Below are 26,346 nucleotides of genomic sequence, written 5' to 3'. Positions count from 1 at the left end.
CTTCTTCAATATTGTGTTGGCAATTCTGGGTCTTTTGCCTTTCTATATAAACTTTAGAATCAGTCTGTTGATATCCACAAAATAACCTGCTGGCATTTTGTTTGGGATTGCATTGAATCTATAGATGAAGATGGGAAGAAATGGCATCTTAATATTGAGTCTTCCTAACCATGAACATGGAGTATCTCTCAGTTTACTTATACCCTCTTTGATTTTAGTCAGCATTTTTTCATTTTCTCTCATAAAGATCTTATACATATTTTGTTAGATTTATGCCTATTTCATTTTGGGAGGTACTACATGTAAATGAGGTGCCCTGGTGGCTAACTGAAAGTTCAAACCCACCTACCAAACCCACTTGGCCATCTACATCTGTGAAGATTACAGCCAAGAAAACCCTATTGGGTAGTTCTACTCTGTCATATAGGGTCTCTGGGAGTTGGAATTGACTTGATGGCACCCAGCAACAACAGTGTAAATGATGCTGTGTTTTTAATTTCAAATTTCAGTTGTTCGTTGCTGGTATATAGAAAAAAAAAATGACTTTTGTTTATTAACTTTGTATCCTGCAGCCTTGCTATAATTCCTTATTAATCGCAGGAGGGTTTTTGTTGGTTCTTTGAGATTTTCTGCGTAGACAATCATGTAGCTGTGAACAAAGGCAGTTTTATTTTTTCCCTCCCAATCTGTATGCCTTTTATTTCCTGCTCTTGTCATACTGCATTAGCTAGGACTTCTCAGTAAAATGTTGAATAGGAGTGGTGAGAAGGGACATCCTTGTCTTATTCCCAGTATTAGGAAGGAAGTATGTAGTTTCTCACTGAAAGCCTTTACATTTTAATATTTTCCATTTTCAGAATGTTGTAAGACACCGGTTATTATGTGCATACAATAATGCCGTGAATCTTTCATACTTTTTGAAGAAATTAGAAATGTACAGCCCTAACATAAAACAAACTATAGCTAATGTTATAAAACCCTAACGTACAACAGTATACAAGAAGGAATTTGGATACAAAGGTTCACTGAGAAAATGAATGTTCTAGCAATTCTAGTTCTTACATTTATTCTGGCTTGAGAACAATGAGAAGCACAACAAAAACAATTCCAAAACTAAACTGCACTGAAGGATTGGCCAATCAAAACAAACGAGTAAACATTATATCTGTTCCAAACAAAAGTCAAAAGTAGGGGCACTTTAAAAAAATTAACAACTCTTGCTTTAAAAAAAAAGATTCTAACTTCACACTGCCCCACATCCACACTCAATTCCCCAACACTTGAGTTTGCAGACTAAAGCAAAAAGGAGTCGGAAAACAAGAAAATGTGGGAGAAAGCGAGAGAATAAACCATGGCACCATGACAGTATAAAGTTAGGAAGGTTAACTGGAAAGAAAACATGAGAGTAGACTGCAGAATGTTAGGGCCAGAGGGAAACTTAAAGATCATCTGGTTAGTCCAACCTCCTCATTTGATGGAGGGAGACATGAGACGCTGTGTCCCAGAAAGAATTAAGGGACTTGCCTAAAGTCTCCCAATGAATGAGTGACTGCCACAGCTGAAACCCAAACATCTTGATTCCCTGCCTAGTGTTGCCATCAATACTCCATACTCTAAAGGTGTTGAATGAGATGGACAAGTCAGAACGCCACCATTTTAATGGTTATATACTCTCTTCTTACTTTCCTTGATATCCAATCCCATATGTATATATAGAGAAAGAGTTTTAAAATGTGGAGTCCCCTTCTACTTTGGAGAGCACCTCTGTCCTGGATGGTGTATAATCTTTTCATGCCTTCTTCACAGAATTGTTTTCTAGCTCTATTACTGAATGTTCCCAGCCGTGAGCTCTGAACCACCATGGTCTTCCTCTGAGTAGATGTCCTTGTTCCCGGCACATGGCCTGACCCTACTACACCATCCTCACAAGTACTGGGTGGCCCAGGCTTCTGAGCAAAGTGAAACCTAAGGCTTAATGTGGTCACAGGGACCAGCTATGCCCCAGAAGACAGGATATCTCTACTGTTTAAAAAAAAATCTTATACAGGAAATGCTTTGAGGTGTTATTGAAGAAGGTGCATTGTTCAAAAAACAAAACAGATCTGTTTTGCTTGACCTAGCGGAGAAATGTTTTTAAAGGAGTCCATGTGTGAATCAGCTAATCCCAGGTAAAGTAAGCCTATGGAACAACAACAACTATCAGTGAGTAAGCACTTCTTGTGTGCCAGGCATATTCACACATATCTTTTGAACACAACAACCCTATAGGGTAGGTATTACTACCCTCATTTTACAACATAGGGTTCCCCCCCCCAAAAAAAGAAAAAGAAAAAACCCAAACCCATTGCCATCGAGTTGATTCCAGCCCTATAGGACAGAGTAGAACTGCCTTATAGAGTTTCCAAGAAGTGCCTGGCGGATTCAAACTGCTGACCTTTTGGTTAGCAGCCATAGCACTTAACCACTGGACCACCAGGGCTTAGAAAGGTTAATTAGCTTGCCCATAGTCCCATAGCTACGAAGTTGCATAGCAGATCTGAATGTAGGATAGATTCACTCCAAAGTCTGTTTTGTCTCCACTGCTTGACCTCTGAAACTCAGTTTTTCATCTATAAAATAGAGTCAGACATTGCAGGGTTTCTCTGTCAATTCTAGATGAAACACGAAAACCACGCATTGCAGTACCCCGTGTGTGTATCCTAGACACAAAATGTACATGCCCTATCTGAAAATCACCTGTGCCTGAATTCAGTTGAATTTATTGAACATTATCTGGAGAAGCAATCATTTTGCAAGGCAGTACCTTAAGCAGAAAGATCGTACACCCAAACGCTGAACAAAACAGATCTGTTTCAACCAGGGCACCCCCTGGAAGCAGCTCTCTCAAAGAATGAGTACAGGTCAGTTTTCAAAAGGAAGGAAAAGGGTCTCTCAGGTGGGCACAACCTAGGAAGGCCAGGTTTGTTCAGGGTCCCTCCTAACCATTATTCCAATAGCCCAGATGTATTCAGGAGTATATTTTCCTAATTAAAAATCAGGACATACGGCTTTATAAGTGTGTTGTGATTTTTTTTTCATTGAGGGATTACACACATACAATAAAGTGCCCTAGTCTTTTTCTTAATTGCTGTAAAAATGTATATAACACAACATTCGGTGACTCGACATTTTCCAGGTGCAGAGTTCAGTGGTAACAGTTACATTAACCGTGTGGAGCAGCATCCTGTCTCCATAAACACTCACTGCTTCCCACATAATGGCGCCCCCAAAGTGCCCTAATCTTAAATGTAAGCTAGACGATTTTTGTACATATGAATGCATCCCCGTAAATCCATCTAGATCAAGATACAAAGCATTTTCAGCACGCCGTACGGAGAAGCAATTTACAATCAACAAAGGAGCAACAGCTAAAATCAGAGCTGAAAACGAAAAGCTAGCAAGGAGCTTGGAAAGCCGGGCAATAGAGAGGCTGGATTTTTTGTTGTTGTTGTTAGGGAAGACAGATAAACCTGAATTTTGCTTCTCCCTTTTGATGGTGGGTGTAAAGCGCTTCTGTGCGTTCACATTCATTATATATCCTTCGATCCTCACAACGACTCTGATGTAGTCAGGACTTAACCCTCCTTCGCACGTGAGGAAACAGGAAACTGTTCGGAGTTTTTGAGGAGAACATCCCCCAGCCAAAGCAAGAGAGAAAGAACTGGCTCCCCTGAACTCGCTCAGCAGATCAGCCACGTGGCACTGGGACGAGGCGTCAGGTTACCTGTCAGCGCCGTGCCCACGAGCCCATTGGCTGGCGCTCTGGGCAGCGGGTATAAAGCCCAGGGCTGCTGTCCTACCCGCCGCGCGCACTTTGAACTTCCCAGAGGCTGCGCACCTTTTCTTGTCGGAGAGAAAGGTAGAAAGCGGCGGAGACCAATCGGACGCCGAACTTCAAGTACACTCGGAGGGCCCGGACGGCTTGCTTAACTCCCCGGGCGTCTCGTCTGAGGCTTTTGCGCCTAAAGGAGGACAGTAAACCGCAGTTTGTTGGGACAGAAAATAATTATTTTAAATCTCGCCGAGGGCTAGAGTGCAACGGTGCAAGGATTCATTGAACGATTGCACAACGCAAAGCGCCTCCTGGCACGGTAGCGCGACCAAAGTTAGCCGCCAACATTTGGACAATCCCTGCCTTAGGCAGATCGAGATTAAAACAAGTCTCGAAGTGTACACGACAACGGAGCGGAGACAGGACAGGAGAAGAACGATTGCATTTAAATCACTGAAAAACAGTGAGCAGTAGGAGCGCACAGTGCAGCCTGCCTCGCCCCGGGAAAAGCAGGAGGAAACACTTCTAAAGGAGGAAAAGAGACAGGAATTGTTGCGCTCTGCGGGGCTCACTCTGACGATCAGTGTGCGCTTACGCCTTGCAGGCCGACCAGCTCCAGCTGAGGGTCGCCCCTGCCCGGCATCTGCCGCCCGATGTGGTGCCTGGAGCAGCTATGCCTGGGACCCGAGCGCCTCCTGCGGCGTGGGGACTGGCTTCACCGGCGTCGGGCCCGTGGATCCACCGCCGCCCGGCCCGCAGGGTTTGCCAACGTGCTCACCCCGGACCGCATCCCCGAGTTCTGCATTCCGCCGCGACTGGCGCCCGGTCCGGGCCTGGCTGCGCTCCGAAACTTCTGGGCGGAAGAATGGGGGACAGACGAGGGCGCCGGCCGCACCGACTGGGACCCGCGCTCGCAGGCCGCGCTCTCCCTGCCGCACCTGCCCCGCGCGCGCACGGCCTACGGCTTCTGCGCGCTGCTCGAGAGCCCGCACACCCGCCGCAAGGAGTCGCTCTTCCTCGGGGGCCCCGGCGCCTCCGCGCTCCTGCCCCGGCTCCGGGCGCACACCTACGCCGGCGGCGGGGACGGCCCTCGCGCGCCCCCGGGCCGCCCGCGCGCCCCGAGCCGCGCCCCCGCTGCCCCCGGCCGTCCCCACCCGCTCTGGGACACGCTCGTTTCCCGGCCCCGCGGCCACCGCCTCCTGCGCGCCCCCGACGGGCTGCTGAGGCGCGCGCTGCGGGCAGGGAGGAGGGGCGGCCTGGCCCGCGCCCGCTCCGTCTCCAGCGGCGACGAGAACCCAGCCGCATCCCCGCCGCCGCGGCCCGAGCGCCTGCAGGCCGAGGGCACCGTGACTCTGAGCCGCGCCGGCGGAGCCCTGCGCCTGGCCGCCGAGTACTGCCCGGGCAGCGGGCACCTCCGCGTCCGGCTGCTGCGCGCCGAGGGCCCGGCCGGGGGCGCCGCCGAGCCCTGCGCCGTCGGCTGCCGGCTTAGCTTCGTCCTGCAGCCGCCGGGCCAGAAGCGCAGGCAGCGCAGCGCCGTGGTCCGCCGCAGCCGCAACCCCGCCTTCGACCAGGACTTCTGCTTCGACGGGCTCACGGAGGACGAGGTGCGCCGCCTGGCCGTGCGCGTCAAGGCCGGGAGCAAGGGCCGCGGGCTGGAGCGGGGCCGCCTGCTGGGCCAGGGCGAGCTGCTGCTGGGCTCCCTCCTGCTCCTCTGAGGGCCCCCTCTGGCACCTACAACTGCTTTGTACAAAATAAACTTTTGTTTTCTACTCAGCCTTTCTTTTAATCCAGTGTTGGCAGAGCTGATACTGGATGACTTGCAAACATGTAAATGTTTGCGTAGATACTCTGTAAATTCCTTGTCCGCAAATGGAGCGGTGTACAGCAGTAGTCTCTCCCGATGCCTGTAGCAGATTACACACTGTATGTTTCACACACGCTTATTGGGAGGTGTTAGACATGAAGTGTTAGAACTGACGGGCCACTTGGCATGTATTTTGCAGCAACCTCCTAACTTGAGGTTAGTTCATTCCATAACATCTCTTAGAAACTCTCTTAGAGATTGTCTTTTGAAGCCTTATCTGAGACCCTGGATAAGAAAGTCAGACCAGGAAAGGGAGGTGAAGTGATTTGTCCAAGGTCAACGGTAAACGGTTAGTAGAAACTTCCATCAGACACTCTTGAATATGTTTTGCTGAAAAAGCATTGGAGAAATTGAAACTATTTAATGTTCTAAGTTTACAAATAATCATATAGCTTTACAAGTATTAATTTGTGTAATTTATGAAGTAGGCACTCCTATTCCCATTTTACATCTGAGGAAACTGAGGCACAAAAAGGGGGCAGAGTCTGTGATACGGATTGAATCATGTCCCCCAAAAATGTGTGTCAAATTTGCTAGGCCATGACTCCCAGTGTTGTGTGGTTGTCCACCATTTTGCGATCTGATGTGATTATCTTATGTGGTGTAAATCCTAACCTCTGTGATGTTAATGGGGCAAGATTAGAGGCATTTATGTTAATGAGGCAGGACTCAATCTACAGGATTAGGCTGTATTCTGAGTCAACCTGTTTTGAGATATAAAAGAGAGAATCCAGCAGAGAGGAGAGGGACGGCATGCCATCAAGAAAGAAGTTTTGGAAGCAGAGCACCTCCTTTGGCCCTGGGGTCCCTGTGCTGATAAGCTCCTAGACAAGGGGAAGATTGATGACAAGGACTTTTCCCCAGAACCAACACAGAGAGAAAGCCTTCCCTGGGAGCTGGAGCCCTGAATTTGTATTTCTAGCCTCCTAGACTGTGACAGGAGCCCTGGTGGCACAGTGGTTAACAGCTATGGCTGTTAACCAAAAGGCTGGCAGTTCGAATCCACAAGCTGTTCCTTGGAAACCCTATGGGGCAGTGCTACTCTGTTCTATAGAGTTGCTATGAGTTGGAATCGACTCAATGGTAATGGGTTTTTGTTTGTTTAGACTGTGATGGAATAAATTTCTGCTTGTTAAAGCCATCCGCTTGCAGTATTTCTGTTACAGCAGCACTAGTTGTCTAAGACATTCAGGATTGAAGCTAGGCACCAGCTTTTTATCCACAATCTACCTAAATAATACCCCAGTCTAAAGAGCTCATCTCATTAGTGCTGTGAGACTTTGCACCTTCAGCTTCTGTCAAACTGGTGACTTGGAGGTTGCTGTCTCTTCACATTGCTATCCTCTAGTGGGAAAAGCCAACTGAATGAAAGAGTAATTCATACTTCATGCAGGTGACTTCAGGCACTGAGATGAGCTGGTGGGTTTAAGACTCTGCCTGAGGAGGAAGCTAACTGGACTCAGTCATAGAAACAGATGTGTCAGTCTTCACCGGCACCAGGTAAGCTAACCTGCCAGGTCAGGGAATCTAGGGTAGACATGTTGTCCTACCTCTGGCCCACAAAGATAACAATAGATTTCCTATGTTTTAAAGGACGATTTCCCTTCGTCCTTCACATTCACTGCCAGCCAGGTGTCTTTTGTCCTTATGCATATTGGAGGAAAATATGTCTTAAATGACCACTGAAAATATTTAAATATATGTTATGGTGTTAAATATGACTACATTATCAGACTGGATTCAGCAATGGTTTCTGCTTTCACAAAACTTATTGACAGCTTTATCCATTGGCAGAGCCCTGGTGGTGCAATCTTTAAGAGCTCAGCTGATAACCAAAAGGTCAGCAGTTTGAATCCACCAGCTGCTCCTTGGAAACCCTATGGGGCAGTTCTACTCTGTCCTATAAGGTTACTATGAGTCAGAATTGACTTGACAGCAATGGGTTTGGTTTGGTTTTTGGTTCATGAAAAGTTTCAGTTTCAGTTTCAGTCACAACTCAGACATAAACTTGAAAATGGGTTATTGTGACAGGTATTTACAAAGATGACCATTGAACGAACATGAGAAATAACTGTGAACTCTATCAAAGTCAACCACATCCAAAAGCTCACAGTGGTGGACCAAATGAATGGTAACCTAACAGTAGTTCACATCTATCATGTGTTCTTCTGTCTACTCTAAGTCATCATTTCCTTGGCCTTCAAGCGAAGATTTTTTTTTTTTAATGTATGAAATTCTTCAAGATTTTAGGATATTGGTAGGGTGATGACTGAGTTCACAGAAGTAGTACTTTAAAAGGAAAATAAATGGAGAGTGAAAACAACTTGGTTAAGTACAATATCATTTTGGATTTTTGTTTCTCTGACCCTTAAAAATAAACAGATTGCATGTATGGTTTTGAAAGCAAGGCTTATTCCAGAAGAGATTGCAATCACTATTGTCATTCAATTGTGTACGAGTAATGGATTGGGAACTGAAATGTCAATTTAGTAAGCAGATTTTTCCAAGATCATAAATCATTGAATTTCAGGGACCTAAATTTTCCATGACATCTTGGTGGTTATTTCCAAAGAATTTCCACTGATGCCAGGTTATGGCTGATTATAATAATGTTAATAGCCTAGTCACCAAGACTTTAAAATGACTGAAATAAAATCATAAACTCATAGAATTTTAGGATTGGAAAAAAGCTTTCAGAATTATTTTGTGCTAATTCTATATATCATAGAAGAGGGTCAGAGAGAGAAATTGTTGATGGCCCCCAAATCACACAGTTAAAGAGCTGGTATAAGAATCAATGCTATGCTCATTTTGCCCTTCAACCTAATGAATCTTTGGACCACTATGTCCAAGAAAGGAGAAACATTTGTGCATAAATTATTTTATATCACTTAACTAATTTGAATTATTTGCATTTAAGATATCTTATTTACAATACAAAATTCTCATGACAACATCCACCTTTGGAGGGGGGCAAATTTAAATTGGGGTTACGCTTTGCTGCCCTCTAGTGGATACCACGTGTGTTTTGTCGGTAAGTCTATCTCCTTGACATCAGACCATGTCATCTAAATAACCGCCAATCTAATGCTAGAAATGAACAAACTGATGGCCTTGAAGATGTGTGCTAATATCAGATGGTGGTGAAGATTCAGACTGCAAAATAACTAAACATATCCACGTGAATGGAAAAGGTGGCAAAAAATACTATAGATTTAAAAACTGAAAAAAGTTCCCCAATAGTAATGAAGCTGGGGGGGTGTGGCAATAGCATGTCAGTGGCACAAAGGGGCTTTAGGAGTTCTCACGCTTCTCGTTGACCTTTAGGAACCACGTCCTACCCACCAATGACGTGGCACAACCTTGCCTCTTCATGGCATAGATATTGGAGCGTATTCAAAGAAAAGCCCGCACAAGAGAATGTGGCGGATGATGGTGGTAGTTGCGTATCACTGTGGTAAAATTAATGCCACTGAATTTTTCACTTAGAAATGGTTAAAATGGCAATGTTTATGTTACTTATATTTTACCACCAAAAAAATTTTAAATAGTTGAGTACCCATTTTAAAAAATCTGATCAATTGCTTTGTCACTGGGTTTTACAAAGATAGTGCACTCTGTATCTAGCATATTAGCTTCAGTACAGCTGAAATATGCCTAGGACATTATTTATTTAGAACCAGGCTTTCTTCAGTGCACACTTGAGTAAACGCTGTCCCCCATACCCATTCTCGGGACTTAGGTCAGAATACTATTTGTGGTCTAAGATGTTTGAAAGTCAGAGGTAAAGTGAGTGCAATATGATCTCTGAGACATTAAAGCAAGAAACATGCACAAGGGGATAAAAAGGTGCTCAAAAGGCATCAGTTCATTTAGAGCATCTATTAAGGGCCAAGACTTAGAGCTGTAAATAAGACACATGCCCTTATGGAATTTAGGTTCCTAGCAGACGGGGTAAACAGACAATCAACAAATGATTTCAGCAGCATCAAGAAAATAAAACGTGATAACGGGAAAGAGTATGATGACAGTGAGAGGCACCTTACATGTGCGGCTAAGAAAGAGCTCTGTGAAGACCTGGCCTTAACCTCTTCTCTATGGTGCACTCACATGTTGCTGTGTTTCAATCCTGTGGTCTCCCAGGGCCACCTGAGAAGTGCTTTCTGAGGAATTCTGCTAGTGGGAATTCTCCCTGGTGTAGGGTTCAGCTCTGGAGTATAAAAGCACTTCTGCCTCCAGGCCTATGGACTCGACAGATGGAACAGATCTGAGGCAGTCCCTGTGTTTAGAAGTCCAGTTTTGACTATTCTGCCAATTCCACTGGGTCAGCACTTTATTAGGCCTCTGTGATGGCTGTGGACTTATTTTGAGAGGATGCCTAGATTAGGCCTTCTGGACCACTAGGGAGCAAATAAGATTTTTTTTTTCCATTTTATGGTTTTCAAGATAAATTTTTATCTTTAAGTCTCTTAAAAGTTCTCAACCACTATGTGAGCTAGTTAATCTCACTGTACCTGGAGTAGATACCGTAGGTTGGCTCCTTCCATACCCAGTCCAACTACTTGCTGCTTTCTAGCCTCTGCTGTAGAGGATAGAAAATAAAAACTTGCCTCCCCAGGCCCTTTTACAGCTAGGGTTAGCCATGTAACTCAGTCATGGCCAATGAAGCACAGGAAAGAAGTCTGCTGGTGAAGCCTCTTCCCCTGCCTCCCTCTTCCTGCTGAAATTCACAGGTTGCTTGAAGGAGGGCAGCCATCACTAAAGAAGGCAGAAGGGTCTTGGTTCCTCAATGCCATCACTGACCCTCCATGCCAGCTCTGGATGGCCTACACCCAAACTTCATGTTCATGTCCATCCCTTACTTGTGACACCCATTGTCAAGTATAATAAAAACACAATCCTAAATGTACAATATCCATTTAAGGAGAACTCTTAGATTCACAGAAGTTACTTAAGTTGCGTATTGTTGTTAAGTGTCTTCAAGGAAGTTCTGATTCATCGTGACCCTGTGTACAACAGAAGGAAATGCTGTCATCCTCACAGTCCTACACCGTCCTACACCATCCTCACAGTCATTGCTATGTTTGTGCACATTGACACAGCCACTGTGTCAATCCATCTCATTGAAGATCTTTCACTTTCTTACTGACCCTCTACTTTACCAAGCATGATGTCCTTCTCCAGGGACTGGTCCCTCCTGATAGCATGTCCAAAGTACATGAAGTCTCACCACCCTCACTTCTAAGGAGCATTCTGGCTGTACTTCTTCCAAGACAGATTTGTTTGTTCTTCTGGCAGTCCATGGCATTTTCAATATTTTTTGCTAACACCATAATTCAAAGACCATCAATTCTTTTTTGGTCTTGCTTATTCATTTTCTACTTTTCACATGCACATGAGGTAATTGAAAATACCATGACTTGAGTGAGGCACATCTTAGTCCTCAAAGTGACATCTTTGCTTTTTAACACTTTAAAAAAGTGTTTTGCAACAGATTTGCCCAATGCAATGCATCGTTTGACTAAGTTGCCTAAGATCATGGAACTAGTACATCATGAATTTAAATCTGGGCCTCCCAGACCTCTGTGCCCACTGCTTTTCTCACATCACTGTCTCTTCTCATGTGAGCTCATTTTTTGTAACATTGAGGTATTTAAATATCAAGGGCGGTTGAAGTATAACCAACATACAATGAATTGAACTTATTTAAAGCATACAATTTGATGCATTTTGACGTCCATGTACACACATGAAACCATCACCTCGATCAAGATAATGAACATGCCTATCACCCTCAACAGTTTCTTCACTCCCCTTTGTAATCCCTCCCCATGCCCTTCCTTGCCTCCCCTCTCTGGTCCCCAGGGAACCATTGATCTGCTGTCCGCCATCATAGATTAGTTTGCATTTTACGTGGTTTTATTTAAATAGAAATATAAAGCGTGTTTCTTTTCTGTCTGGCTTTCTTCGCTCAGCATCATTGTTCCCAGATGTTGCTAAATGTATATTTCTTCTCTAGATATACCACCATTTATTCTCCTGTTTAGAGCTGTTTTTAGTCCTTGAACTTGTTCTTTCTTTTCTTTTCCTACATTCTCTTTTAATTGAACATTTTACATTATTCCATTTTCACTGCTCACTTAGCATGTTAATTATACTTCTTTTTAAAACTTTTTTAGTGATTGCCATAGAGTTTACAATATACATTTACAACAGATCCAAGACCACTTTCAAATAACACTATAAGCTCTACGGGTAGCGCAGGTACATTATAAAGGAGTATTCCCAATTTCTCCCTCCAGTCTTTGTAACATTGCTGTCAATTATTTCACGTATCTATGTACTAAAATCATTCAATATGTTGCTACTGTTATTACTTAGACCAAACAGCTATTAATTAGATAACTTAAGAATAAAAAAATACTTTATTCCTTTTCTGACACTCTTGTTACAACAAATTGCTGGTTCGAGCTGCCTGCCGCAAAGCCAATACTGAGACAGGAGGAGGTAAGCAATAAGAGGGCTTTATTAAATACCGGTATTCAAGAGACAGAGGGGGTTACATTTCTCCCAAATTCTATCTAATTCTAAAGGGCTAGTGGGAGAGCTTTATAGGGGAAAGGTCAGGGTTACCCAATGTTTTGATCACGCAGTCCACAGATGGTCTTATACATCACAAAACAACTACAAGAAACTATTAAACTAAAGATATGCATGTCAGACATTTGGACTTTAATCAGAATATTTACAACAGGTTAAAAAAAAAAACTCACATAAGAATCTCTCTGCTAGTGGAACTGTTCTGCCGAGTCCACTCTGGCGGAGATAGGGAGCAAGAAAGAAATTTGTAACTTAAAAATGTCAGGCATCTTTTCTAGCTGCCATCTTATAGGCTGAAGGCCATTTCTCAAGAGAACAAAGAAGACAAGAGAGACCAAGGCCAGAGGAGCTGAGCAAGCTCCGCACCCCTTTGGAACAGATGGGTGTAGCTGGTGAAATAAAAAATGTTTTCAGAGAGTACTTAAAGCATCATTATGGTGTTAGTTATCTCAAGTTCTCAATCGCCCATTGTGAATAGGAGAAAACATGTTGTAAGGTATGAGGGTGTTCGTTACAGGTGGAACAGGCTGCTCAGCTGTATCTTGAACAGAACCTGTGCCGTTTTCTAATGACTAGATTTTTTTTTTTTTTAGAGATTAACCAGAAAATATATTCTCTCTACTTTAATATTAAAACATTGCTATTTTCTCTACTTCACTCTCTGTTTGTTTGCTTAGATTCGAGTTCCAACCTACATAATCTTCCTTTTTCTTGAAGAACTTCTTTTAGTATTTCTTGCAAGGCATGTCTACTGGCAATGAATTCCATCAGTTTTGGTTTGTTTGAGTAAGTCTTTACTTCTCCTTTACTTTTGAAGCATGTCACTGGATATAGAATTCTGCTTTGGTAGGTTTCCCCCTTCCCCTTCCTTTTAACCCTTTACATATCGAACTCCACCTTCTTCTTGCTGGTTTGGTTTCGGGGGGGGGTGGGGCAGGAAATGTTAGATCTAATTCTTCTCTGTGTTCTCTATGGCAAGGTGTTTTATTCCTCAGGCTTCTTTGGTCTTCTGAAGTTTGAATATGATATGTCTAGATGCAGAAGTTTTGGTATTTATCCTGCTTGGTGTTCTCTGAGCTTCTAAATTTGTGCTGCTATAAGCAAGACTTTGTGAGGACTTACGCTTTCATTTCTCCTGGTAAATACCTAGAGTGGAAAACTGGATCATCATGTTAAAAAAAAAAAAAAAAAGAAGTGTATATATATATGAAGACAGCATCAAAGTCTTTTTCCAGTGGTGGTATCTTTTACATTCCTGCCAGCAATCTACCAGAGTTCTAGTTGCTCTACTTCCTCACAACACTTGGACATATGAGAACCTTTTGAAGGAAACATGCATTTAAAGTTTCCATTTTTTGTTACCTATGTATTGTTACAACCTTGTACCTCAGTCCCTTCAAGAACTTGGACCACAGTTTTACTTTGGATAATCAAAAAGTAGCTGTAACATTTAGGCAGAGGAAAATTGCGTTGATTAAAGGTAGGGTTGCACAGCTGATAACTGTAATTGTTGTCAACAAGTTGTACACTTGTGAGAAGTGGCAAAAGTTGTGTGATAGATGTATTTATGACGACAACAACAAAAAGAGTAGCTGCTGAGGCTGCTTATATACAACAAAAAACTTCATGGGTTTTGGTTCCTTGATTGGAGGGTTGCAGTCGTGGCTTCAAGGGACATCCCAGTTAATTGGACTAATAGCCTGTTTTGTGCTTCTGTTCTACCTACTAGCTCATTGTGTAGTGCCCGGGGTCTTAAAAGCTTGCAAGCAGGTATCCAAGGTGCAACAATTGGCCTTTTTTTTGCCTGGAGCAAAAAAGGAAGAAGAAGAGTCAGGAATAGGAGGAGGATATGAAATATGTGGCTGATTACCTCCACAAACAACTGCCTCCTTTGCCGTGAGACCAGAAAAACTGGGTGGTACCCAGCTACCGTTACTGAACATTCTGATCAAAGGTTCTACAGAAGAATCCTGGTCAAAAGGGGGAAAATGTAGAACAGAATTTCAAATTCCCATGGGCTCCAGACTTTCTGGAGCTATGGGGGCTGGATGAACCCCTGAAACTATTGCCCTGAGATAATCTTTAAAACTTAAACCAAAAATATCCCCTGAAACCTTCTTAAAACCAAACAATAGTTTAGCTTAACTAGTAAAAAATATCTGCCATGAGCAGTATGCTCTTTTAAAAAACTAGCTATATGAGATCCAAGTGACAACAGCAACGTGAAAAATTAGGTAGAAACCTTAGGAAGCAGTGAGTTTATGTTAATGGAGGAGGAACAGCTCAGAAAAAGAGGGTGAGAATGGTTGTGCAACTTGTCAAAGAATGTAGTCAATGTCACTGAATTGTACATGTAGAAATGATTGAATTGGTGTATATTTTGCTATGTATATTCTGAACAAAAACAAAATAAATTAAAAAAGAAAAGAGAAAACCCTATGGAGAAGTTCTACTCTGACACACATGGGTGCCCATGAGTCAGCGTTGACTCCATGGCAACTGGTTTTTTTGTTTTGTTTTAATTAAGTGACCAAAAAAAAAAAAAAAAAAAATAGGCAAAGGCCATATTTGGGAAAAGGTTTCAAAATAATTATCTTGACATAAGACATCCATAAAATATCTGGATCTGTTAAAAAAAAAAATCCTAGAACATCAGAATTTTTAAATATTCAGTGCTGATCCAATAGCTTTAAAATTCAATAGAAGTTAGAGGGTTTCTTCCAAAAGCCATTAATTTGGTCATTTAAGGCCAATAAAGATAAAAGAGCTTTTATAGAGAAGGATTAACTTTTGCGAGACCCAAGTAAAGGAGATGACAATTGTATCATTAGAGAAAAGTTTAATAGAAATGAAGCTTAGAGACACTCCCGCTTTTCATCTCGGTGGGTTGACAGAGATCACCTTTGCCAAGGAGCTGACAATCCCTCCTTTCCTCTCCATATCACCCAGCAGCTGGTGGAGCAGAAATATGAGCCATCTAGTGACATCAGACCTAGGACTGCACTGCAGAGCCACTTTCTAACAGTCATTAATCAAACAGCACCACTCTGTCTACACATGGTAGGCCATGTGTACTTTGCAGCAGCTCTCAAAGTGTTGGTTGGTGATTGCAAATTCAGTTTTAAGGAAGAGCTTATACTCAAAATCAGAGGGACGTGGGTCCCAGATCTCAGCTTTGTCACATCAATTAAAAAAAAAAAAAAAGACAAGCCCATTACTGTCAAGTCAATTCTGATTTATGGCAACTCCATGTATTACAGATTAGAGTGCTCCATAGGGTTTTCTTGGTTGTAATCTTTCCAGAAGAAGATCACCAGGCCTTTCTTCCATGGTGCTACTAGGTGGGTTGAAACTCATTAGTAGAGAGAAGGTGATCTTACCTACCCTGTATGATTTTTTAAGGATTAAAAGGGATAATGTATTAAAAATCTTTTGCACAATGCCTGGTACATAGAACCACTCAATAAATACTAGCTGTACTTTTGGCTTCTTATAGTAGATGATAGGAGTCTCTGGGTGGTGCAAATGGTTAACTAGCTCAGCTGCTAACCAAAGGTTGGAGGTTTGTGTTCACCCAGAGGCACCTTGGAAGAAAGGCCTGGTGATCTACTTCCAAAAAATCAGCCACTGAAAACCCTCTGGAGCACTGTTCTGCTCTGATACACATGGGGTTGCCATGAGTCAGAGCCTGGCAACTGGTTATAATGGATGATCTTAATAGGCTTTCCCCAAGCTTCTAGCATGTTGATTATGTGTTTGTCACATAGGTGGGAGCCTACATCCAAGAGATTTAATAGACAAGTTACGCTCATAAGAGCCATTTGAGAAACAACCCAAGATGCTAAAGAAAGTGCTACAGGTGATAGTACTACAGACAAGGATTCTTAAAAGAGGGATTCAGGAAATAAGAAAGGCTCTGACATTTATTTAAGACTTCCCATGTTCCAGATACTGTATTGGGCACATTGGGAATTAGATCTCTTTGTGCCACAGTCCTGTGAAGAAGGATATTATGAGGACAGCCCAGTGCTCAGGGAAGCTAGTAAGAGGTCGGCCAGGATTTGGACGCAGGTGCGTGTGACTACAAAGCCTCTGCTAGGCCTTGGGTATCCAAGAGGTGGCTGAATTTGAGTCTGTAGAGAAAAGAGAGAAGGGCAGCCTTTGAATGGGAATTAAGCTTTGGAGCCAAGATAAGCAAAATGTGTTCTGCCTCTTAGGTACCCAACAGCCCCTGGTAACACCTTTAGGGAAGGTTCTGTTGGTAGTATGTTGCCACCTGCTAAGAACTTTGACTTGCTGACTTAGCAAATAAAACTAAGGTACAGGGAACACGGTATCTTGCAACATTGGGGACCCTGGTGGCACAGTGGTTAAGAGCTATGGCGTGCTACAGCTACAGCTACAGCTACAGCTACAGCTACAGCTACAGCTACAGCTACAGCTACACCTACACCTACAGCTACACCTACAGCTACACCTACACCTACACCTACACCTACAGCTACAGCTACAGCTACAGCTACAGCTGCTAACCAAAAGGTCGGCAGTTCAAATTCACCAGCCACTCCTTGGAAACCCTGTGGAGCAGTTCTACCCTGTCCTATAGGGTCATTGTGAGTTGATGGCAATGGGTTTGGTTTTGGTTTTGCAATGCTGAGAACAGAGCAGTTCATCCTGTGTCAGTTTTCCAACTTCGTTTATTTCACTTACATCAGATTGCCCTTGGAAAGCATGACTTTTCCGTCTTTTAAAAAACATTTGATTGCATGATTATGCAATCAGCAGCAGATTGAAAGCATGTGCTTTTCTGAAATGTGAACAAATCAAAGTTTTATGTTCAAGAAAAAATGACTGGTTTTGAGCCAAGAAATATTTTATTTTGTGTAACCCATTTCTTGAGGCTGGGGCCTGAGAGTTCCTTAACTGGACGAAGGCCCTGAAATTGAAAAAAGTATTTACCATCCATAAACGTTTTAAACACTTTCAAATACCAACTTAAATAAAGAAAGTACAACCAGTATTAGAGCTACAAGTTAACTTAGAAATAACTGGTTTAATGTCCTCATAGATAAGAAAACCGAGATTCAGAGACGAAAATGATTTTCCAGGGCCATGTCGCTAGTTAGTAATATTTCTGACTCCTAGTTCAGTGCTCTTTCTGCTCCTATATGCCATGATACTAGTTACATCAGTGTACTATTAATTTTCTGCATTATTAAATAACGTTTTGAAAAACGATCATCACCAACACACAACCACTCACCTACCACTATAATCTAAACTATTTTTGTGTTTGTCCGCTAGCTTTCTGTCTTCATCCTTAAGTATACCTGTCTCTATACAGTTCCATCAGTGGCATACATGCACATAGACCATTCTGCTTTCCGTCTTGTATTTGTGGTTATAATTTGAAGAACTGTTCCGTTGCTCTAGTCTTGGTTACTATTCGTATCACATCTCTTAAAGTAGGTGTATAATGATTCATACAACTATATCTTGTCCCAGGTGTTGAGCTTTTTTTTTTTTTTTAAAACTCTCCGCAATTTACTTTTTTCTTAGAATAAATTCTAAGTGATGAGATTCCAGCATCAAAGGTTACGAAATTGATATGGCCCCTAATACACATTGATAAGTCGCCTTTCTGGTTGGTTACATTTCCTTTTACAAAGTGAACTGGGCAAAGTGGGAGAGAAAAGTTCTAAATTTAATGGGTTTGTGGCTATAAGGAACTGAACCTGTTTGTACAAGGCACAGTGTCCACTGTGTTCTCCTATAAAACATATCAAAGAAAAGGAATGGGGATGGCTTGGTTGCTATGGCAGGCAACAATTTTTATAGTTCCATAGTGATGGATATTAAAGTCCTCTCCAAAAGGCCTTGGTGGTTTATACTTCCACTTGAGTAAAGATCTCTTTCTCTGCAGTCCCCTCTCCCACATCAAAGTCTGGTTACATCAACCTCCAAACAGCAAAAATGCTATTTGTGTTGGGAGGAAAAACCTACTGCCTTTAATTAGTGTTTTGATAAGTTCCCATTTTAAGTGCCTGGAGAGAGACCCCAAAGACCAATTAGCTCTGGAGCCTCAAACTCAGGTTTAAATAATTAGGGAGGGGGTGAATTCATTTCCTGCAAGTATGTTTTAGATTTATGCTTTTAAATTCTAATTTGCATTATAAATAAGATTAATATATTTTTTCTGTTGCCATATTTAACCAGGAAGGTTCTGTACAATTATTGACTCTTTCCATTTGTGTGACTGGCGTAGATTTTGACCAGTGGTGAGGTGGGATTACTTTAACAGATTTGGGATCTCCTTTGTGGGCCTTATCATAGGGGGAGAAGAGTTTGATAAGCACAAATTTCAACTGAAACGTCAGATAATTCAAAACCACCCTGCCAGGTAAACCCAACAGTATTAAATTACACCATCAACAATGTTGTGGAAATGCTATGCTTTCCAAATATCTGAGTAAGCTCAGCTAGAAGAAAGATGGTCACTGGTGTTTGCTGATGGTCAGCAAGTAAACCACTGGAGTGTTTAGTGACGGCGAGGAATGGGAGACGGGTTCCAGTTCTGGCTGTGTGCTCTGTGAACGAGTCCCTCCCTGTTTGGGCCTTAATTTCTTCATTTGGAAAATGAAAGGGTTGGAATAGATCCAGGACAGGAAGCAGGTTTTATCTCAAGTGTCAAGTCAACTGAATGTACGGTGGCTGCTTGGAGTGCTCTGGCGAGCTCAGAGAGGGGAGGGGAGGCCTACCCTCATTGATTAGCTGTATCTGTATAAGCTCTGAGTCCCTGAGTGGTGCAAATGGTTAACGCTTTCAGCTGACTGCAACCAAATGTTGGAGATTTGAGTCCACCTGGAGGTGCCTGGGAAGAAAAGCCCGGTGATAAACTCCCCAAAAATCAGCCATTGAAAACTCTGTGGAGTACAGTTCTACTCTGTCACAGAGCTGACACCCTGAATTCGGACTTCAGGAACTGACTGGACAGCACCTGGTTTAACTGGTTTATATAAGCTCACAATGAAATGGAGGTACATGTGCCACTATTTATTGGGCCTGAGCTGTCTGATCCTGCCTTTGAAGTTAAGAATAGACCCAAGATTCTTGCGCTTGGTAACTTTGAATCTGGTTGGGGAGATAAGACCAGCTACCAGACATTAATAATAATAAAATAAAATAAGTCAAGATGGATAAGGGCTAATTTTTGTGGTACAGATGATAAATATCAAAATCCAGAGACTAGGAAGATCGGTAAAGACTTGAGTCATCAATGACGTTGTCTTGGAGGAAAGAACATTTGAGCTGGCTCTTAAAGAACAGGCATGATAATAATAGCATAAATACTTGGAAAGATCATAAAACTTAACTATATAGCACTTTAGAGTTTGTACAACATTTTGGCATATAGTTTAAAATTTTGAGAGAATTTCAAGCAAGTTTTACATGTTTAGAATATCTTGTAGTTTACGGAGTTTTTATAATCACTATAACATTTACTTTTCACAATAATCCTAGAGGTAGGTATTATTACACCTATTTTACAAATGAGGAAACTGAAGCTCAGTAAACTTCCAGAAGTTCAGTAAATGTCAGTGACTTGTTATGAAGAAATGTCACAAAGCTAGTAAGAGGGGCAGTGTCAGAACTAGACCTAGAGTAGGGTAAGTATCTCAGTCAGGGCTGAGCAAAGAAAGAAATGAGTTCCCATAAGCTTAGGAAAAGACTGATTGTTTTGTAATTATGGTAACAAGAAGCCACCAAAACTGGTTTTAAACCAGTTCAATAGATCAATAACAACTCACCTCAGTGAACACACCTTCGAAAACCAACCATTCAGTGTCAGCCCTTGCTTCTGAAAATCTGCCCGTCAGGGATGGACTTGCTCCAATAAACATGCCTCTGAGTGCCAACAAAGCAGGAACGGTCTCATATGAATAGCCATGCTTTCACAGGTGATGCTAACCCACTTCCTCTGAAAGTCCTCAGAGCCTGAGCTTATGTCTCCCAAAACTCCTCTATAATAATGGCAGCCTGTTCTGCTCAGGGAGACTTGCTTCATCAGCATCCTAGACCCATTGCCACTGAATTGATTCTAACTCGTGGCGACCTCATGTGTTACAGATTAGAACTGCTCCATAGGGCTTTCTTGGCTGTAATCTTTATGGAGGCAGATTGCCAGGCCTTCCTTCCATGGTGCAGCTAGGTGGGTTCGAACCACCAACTTTTAGGTTAGCAGTGCAAACCATTTGTGCCACCTAGGGACCATTTCCTTACTATAGTGCTGTCTTTTTATTTTCAGATATCAAGTGGTGGTCTCATCATCCTTCAACAAGGGCCAGTCATGAAAAACAGAAACCACTCTGGGTATTTCAAACGAAGATCATTTAATACAGGGAATTTGCATACTTGATGTTGGAAAGACTGTGACCGGAAAAAAGGGGATGGTGAGATAACTGAGGTATTAGTCACTCTAGATGAGATACAAGCTCATAAACCGAAAACCAAACCTATTGCCATTGAGTTGATTCTTATAGTGACTCTATAGGATAGAGTAGAACTGCCCCATAAGGTTTCCAAGGAGCAACTGGTAGATTCGAACTGCCAACTTTTTGGTTAGCAGCCGTAGTCCTTAACTGCAACACCAGCAGGGCTCCATACTATTGGCTACGTGAAAGTATGTACTGAGCTCTTGACAGTGGGAACAAGACAGATGAGGTCGCTGCTTTTATGGGGGTCTACATTTTAGCTGAGGGCTGACATAGAGAGTAAATGAGTTAGTTTAAAAATAGAGAAGGTAAATTCAGATACAGTAAATAACGTGAAGACATAAAATAGAGCGATCCAGTAGGTACTGGGGGAGGGGAGTCAGGGAAGGCTTGTCTTAGCAGGTAGCCAGCCTTCTAGCTAAGGTAACTCAGGCCGGCCCTGCCAAGCCTGGGGACGCAACACCTCAGGCAGAGGGAACAGCCTCCGCAAATGCCCTGACCATTCCGTTCTGAAGGAGGACTTGCTCTTTTCCATGTCACGAGCATTATAATGCGGTTTCATGACGTCAAACGGTTCATTCCTAAAACACCAAAATCTCATTGAGACAAGCATTCATTACATCTTTACGAAATTTTTTTTCCTTTTTTTTCTTATTAATTTAAAGCTGGAAACAGGTCAAAGTCCATAAAGTGTGTCTGTGAGTCTGACTAGATGATCAGCCAACTATTTGCCACTTAAGATACCATAAAGGAGAAAAGAAACGGGAGGTGGGGGTGGTGGTGGGGGGGGCGTGGGGAACCCTGCTGGGGAGGAAAATACAGAGCAGATGGTGATGTTTACCACTTCTTTCACCTTTGCATATGTGAGAAACGCTTGCAAAATTTCTAGGAACTGGGCATTGCCAGAAGAAAAAAATAATAATAAGAGCTAGTTACTAGTAATAACAGCATCAATCAGCCTAATCACACATGGGGTGGCTGAACTGGAAATAGAAAACCCAGCTTATCACATACCTACAAACCCGTCACTTGTGGTAATCAGAGCTTCACAACGAGAGAAAGGCTTTGCAGAGAGGAGCTCCTATTACTATTTCTCAGCAGTGAAACACCTGATTAGACTCATCGTGAAAAGCTACTTCATTAAAGGCAGGTGTAAGAATTTAAGGCAGAGTAGAGGAAGGCATTTGGGTGACAAGGACAGGAGTGACACAGACTGAGGAGGACTAAGGGATGAACTGGGGGGATGGGTCCTTATCTGGTTACACTCTAACCGGATGTGTGGCTCCTCTAGACCCAGGCTCCCGTATCTGTGAAATGGGAGGCCTGGGCCAGAGTGGTGGTTTCCAAGTGGACTTTTCAGGTGCTGACTCTTTTCTTCAAATGGAATCTTATGGAAACTCCACAAGGCCCATTAAAAACCAAAAAAGCAAACCCAGTGCCGTCAAGTCGATTCCGACTCATACAAGGCCCATTATCAGAGCTTAAAGGCAGAGTTGGTTGACGAGAGGTGGCGGACCCAGAAATCTATTCATTCATTCATTTATGTATTCACTCAGGCAACACACATTTTTGAAAACTTACTGCGTACCAGACAATGTTCTAGCTGCCTGGGAAATACTGGTGAACCAAACAGACAAATATCCCTGCCCTTATGGAGCTTACATTCTAGCAAGAGGGAACCCATTGCCATCAAGTTGATTCAAACTCATAGCAACCCTATAGGACACGGTAGAAATGCCTCATAGGGTTTCCAAGGAGCAGCTGGTGGATTCAAACCGCCGACATTTTGGTTAGCAGCCCAGCTCTTAACCACTGTGCCATTAGGGCTCCCTAGCAAGAGGAAGCAGACAATAAACAATAAACATAGTAAGTCAACAAATGACATCGTATGTTAGAAGGTGAGGTGGTATGTAGAACACAAAAAAGGAAAATAAAGCAGGGGACGGGGGATCCACAGTGCCCAGATGGTGTGAGAGAAACTGTCGTAGAGAAAAAGCCTGGGAAGACCTCATGGAGAAAGAAGGTTTAAGCAAAGATTTGACATTTTGTCCCTGATTTAAGCCCTTTGCTTACCCATTAAAAGACCAAGGTGCCTGTTAAAATACAAACATGAACAGAGTTACTAACGATGAAGCCAGCTGAATATCCACTCAAATACTGCATGTTTTAAAGAATAAACTCCATTTCATAAGATTGTATCTGAATTCTTCACTGGAAGTTGCTTAGCCCAAACAGTTCTTAGGAAATAATTGTTGAACACAGACCTGGTGTTAAAAAATAATTAAAACTCACTGAAACTTGTTCTGAGCAGCTACTCTGTATACACATAGGAAGGCCATTTTGATTTCAGAAAAAGCAAATGGCTGGAAGATTTAATTCCACGGGGCTCATAAAGAGGAGGGAGAAATATAGAAGATCAACCATTACTGATTAAACCATGCTTTCCCTCTACCGAGATTCACTGATTCCAGGTTACTTCTGGCCTGTTGTTGTTAGGTGCCTTCGATTCAGTTCTGACTCACAGCCACCCTATGTACAACAGAAGGAGACGCTGCCCTGTCCTGAGCCATCCTCGTGATGGTTGTCATGCTTGAGCTCATTGTTGCACCCACTGTGTCAATCCATGTCTTTGACAGTCTTCCTCTTTTTTGCTGACCCTCTACTTTACCAGTTATAATGTCCTTCTCCAGAAACTGGTCCCTCATGATAATATGTCCAAAGTACATGAGACGAACTCTCACCATCCTCGCTTCTAAGGAACATTCTGACTGTACTTCGTCCAAGACAGATTTGTTTGTTCTTCTGGCATCCATGGCATTTTCAATATTTTTTACTAACACCACATTTCAAAGAACATCAATTCTTCTTTGGTTTTCCTTATTCATTGTCCAGCTTTTACTCCTGGCCTGGCTGCTAATAATTGGGCCCTCCACCCACCTACAGCCTTGAGGCTTTTTGAGATTGAAATTAGGAGGTAATGGTTTGACAATTATCCTTTTCTAGCAGGATATGACACATTTACAATGTTATATATAGACAGTTTCTGGCAGGCTCTGGCAGTTTGGGTCAGGCTTTATATGGTTAATATTTGGTTTCGTGGATGAGAAAAACCTTAGAATCAAAGTAAGATGTCTGTTATTAATTTTCCCATCAACACCAGTGACACCTGACCCAGCTGTTCTATTGCCTTCCCGCATTATGTCTTTTATGAAAGTTACTATTTGAGCACCCACAGGCATGGAGCCCTGGTGGAACAGTGGTTGAGAGCTAAGGCTGATAACCAAAAGGTCAGCAGTTCAAATCCACTAGCCACTCCTTGGAAACCCTATGGGGCAGTTTACTCAGTCCTATAGGGTTGCTATGCATCGGAATCAACTTGATGGCAATGGATTTGACTTTTTTTTTACCCACAAGGAACAATTAGGTGCTTTGTGTATATTACCTCAGATTCTTACCACAAGCAGCAAAATGGGTATGATTTATCTCCATTTTTAAAGAGAAGGCTCTGGGAGGTCACACAGCTTAAGGTGGGAGATAACGGCTCTGAATCCAGTTCTTTCCCACTTTTTAAAATTTGGAATCAGCGCTATGAACTCAGACACAACCTCTTGCAGAAGGAAATTTACTAATGGATGTAACTAGCCGGCAAATGATGAAGCTGTTATTCTCAAGGATGACTCTAGTGGCTTAAGCCTGGATGATTTTTGCGATTTCACTAAGCAAAGCATTGTGGACAATTAGCACTGATCCAATAAAGGCCACGGCCCCACCCAATCCTTTGTTTGCATCTGTTCACTAAAATAGAAATGTCAGCTGGAAGTGACCCGCCTCATCCTGCTGGTGATGTTTTGAAAGAGGTGACTGTTTTCTCAGCACTTGCATTTCCTCTCTGCCCCCACCGGCTGTCGGCTGTCGGAGTGGTTGCTGGGAAGAACGTCAGGCTTGCCAATGCAGAGCCAGGAGAGGGAAATTCCCCAAAAAATGTGCCTGATTTTCGGGTCTGCATTTCTGATCTTTAAAGGGCAGAAATAGTTCACTGCAGGCTTCCGCTGACATGGATATTATGAACTTAAGGCATAAAAGGCAACGTTTCAAAGGAGCCCCTTTGCCCTATGTATCTTTAACGATGCTGGCGAGAGGGGAACTGAGCAGACAAATGGCAGGCTTCACTGATAAGCCTTAACCCGCAAGTGCCTACTGTGTACTGCACACGACACCAGCCTCTCTAGGGGAGGCAAGGGCAATGAGGAACCCAGGGCTCCCAGAACCTACACGCAAACTCGGGAGGCAAAGTGGACATAAAAAATGTTTCGAGAACAGCAGGATAAAAACAGCTAACAGCAATTTTTCACATGATAGATCCTGCTGTAAGTGCTTTGCATATGTTAACACATTCCATGCTTGCAGCATTAGGGGCTAGATACCATGTTTATCCCTATTTCACAAATGAGGAAACCCAGGCTGAGGTCACACTGCTAGTAGGAGGCCAAACTAGAATTTGAACCCAGACTCTTAACCACTACCCTCTCCCATCTCTCGTGTTAACTGCTTAGTGAAATGGCCACAAGAGCAAATCAGGCTGAAACATGGGGAGGTCAAAGTGGCCTGTGAAATGAAAGAGGGCTTCATGGAGGAGGTGTGAAGTCCTGTGTCTGTATTTGTCTCATCTTGAAAGTTTGGAAATTTCTTCAGCTTAAATCCCAGCCCCACCTCTCTTACTAGCTTTGTGAACTTGAACACATTTCTTAACCTCTGTGCCTCAGTTTACTCAACAACGCATAAACCAAAAAAACCCATTGCCGTCGAGTCAATTCTGACTAATAGCGACCCTATAGGACAGAGTAGAACTGCCCCATAAGGTTTCCAAGGAGCGCCTGGTGGATTCAAACTGCCGACTTTTTGGTTAGCAGCCGTAGCTCTTAACCACTATGACACCAGGGTTTCCTGACTATAAATAAAAAAAAAAAAATAGGGGGTAGTAATCAAGCCAAGGAGTCCTAGTGGCACTGGGTTTAAGCACTCAGCTGCTAACAGAAAGGTCAGTGGTTTAAACCCACCATCCACTCTATGGGAGAAAGATATGGCAATTTGCTTTTATAAAGATTACAGCCTTGGAAACCCTATGGGGCAGTTCTACTCTGTCCTATAGGGCCACCATGAGTTGGAATCCACTCAACAGCAGTGTGAGTAATTGAGCCAAGAAAAGTTCTGGGGAGGCTGTGAAAACAAAATATGGTGCTGAGGTAAAGGACAGCATACCCTAATAAACGATAGCTCCTCAGTTTTCCGTGATCATGAGTAGAGCTGCTATAAATATTCATGCACAGATTTTTGTGCAAAAATGTTCTGTTTGTGGAGCTGGTGTTGGGTACACAGGTGTTTGTGTTATGATTAATCATGGAGCTGTACCTTTTTGTTCTCTTGCTCATTTCTCTATGTATTTTACAATAAAATAAAGGACATTCAGGTATCACCGGATAAGTATCAGAGAAGGGAAATTTTTCCATTGGAGGACGTTGACTGAAAAAAATTAAATTCCATTTGACCTTAGAACAACCCTATACACTTATTATAGGGTT

The 26,346-nt window shown here is 42.7% G+C and overlaps 1 protein-coding gene across 1 annotated transcript; it reads left to right on the top strand.

Annotated features, from left to right (window-relative positions):
* The first annotated feature begins 1,677 nt into the window (after window positions 1-1,677).
* C2CD4A (C2 calcium dependent domain containing 4A) lies at window positions 1,678-10,035 on the top strand. Its single transcript, XM_064267463.1, has one exon. The coding sequence runs from the start codon at window positions 4,465-4,467 to the stop codon at window positions 5,524-5,526; it is 1,062 nt and encodes a 353-aa protein (XP_064123533.1). The 5' UTR covers window positions 1,678-4,464; the 3' UTR covers window positions 5,527-10,035.
* The last annotated feature ends 16,311 nt before the right edge of the window (window positions 10,036-26,346 follow it).

The sequence above is a fragment of the Loxodonta africana genome, chromosome 13 (genome assembly GCF_030014295.1).
Source record: "Loxodonta africana isolate mLoxAfr1 chromosome 13, mLoxAfr1.hap2, whole genome shotgun sequence".
NCBI lineage: Eukaryota > Metazoa > Chordata > Mammalia > Proboscidea > Elephantidae > Loxodonta > Loxodonta africana.
This window is presented reverse-complemented; position numbering and strand designations above follow the sequence as displayed.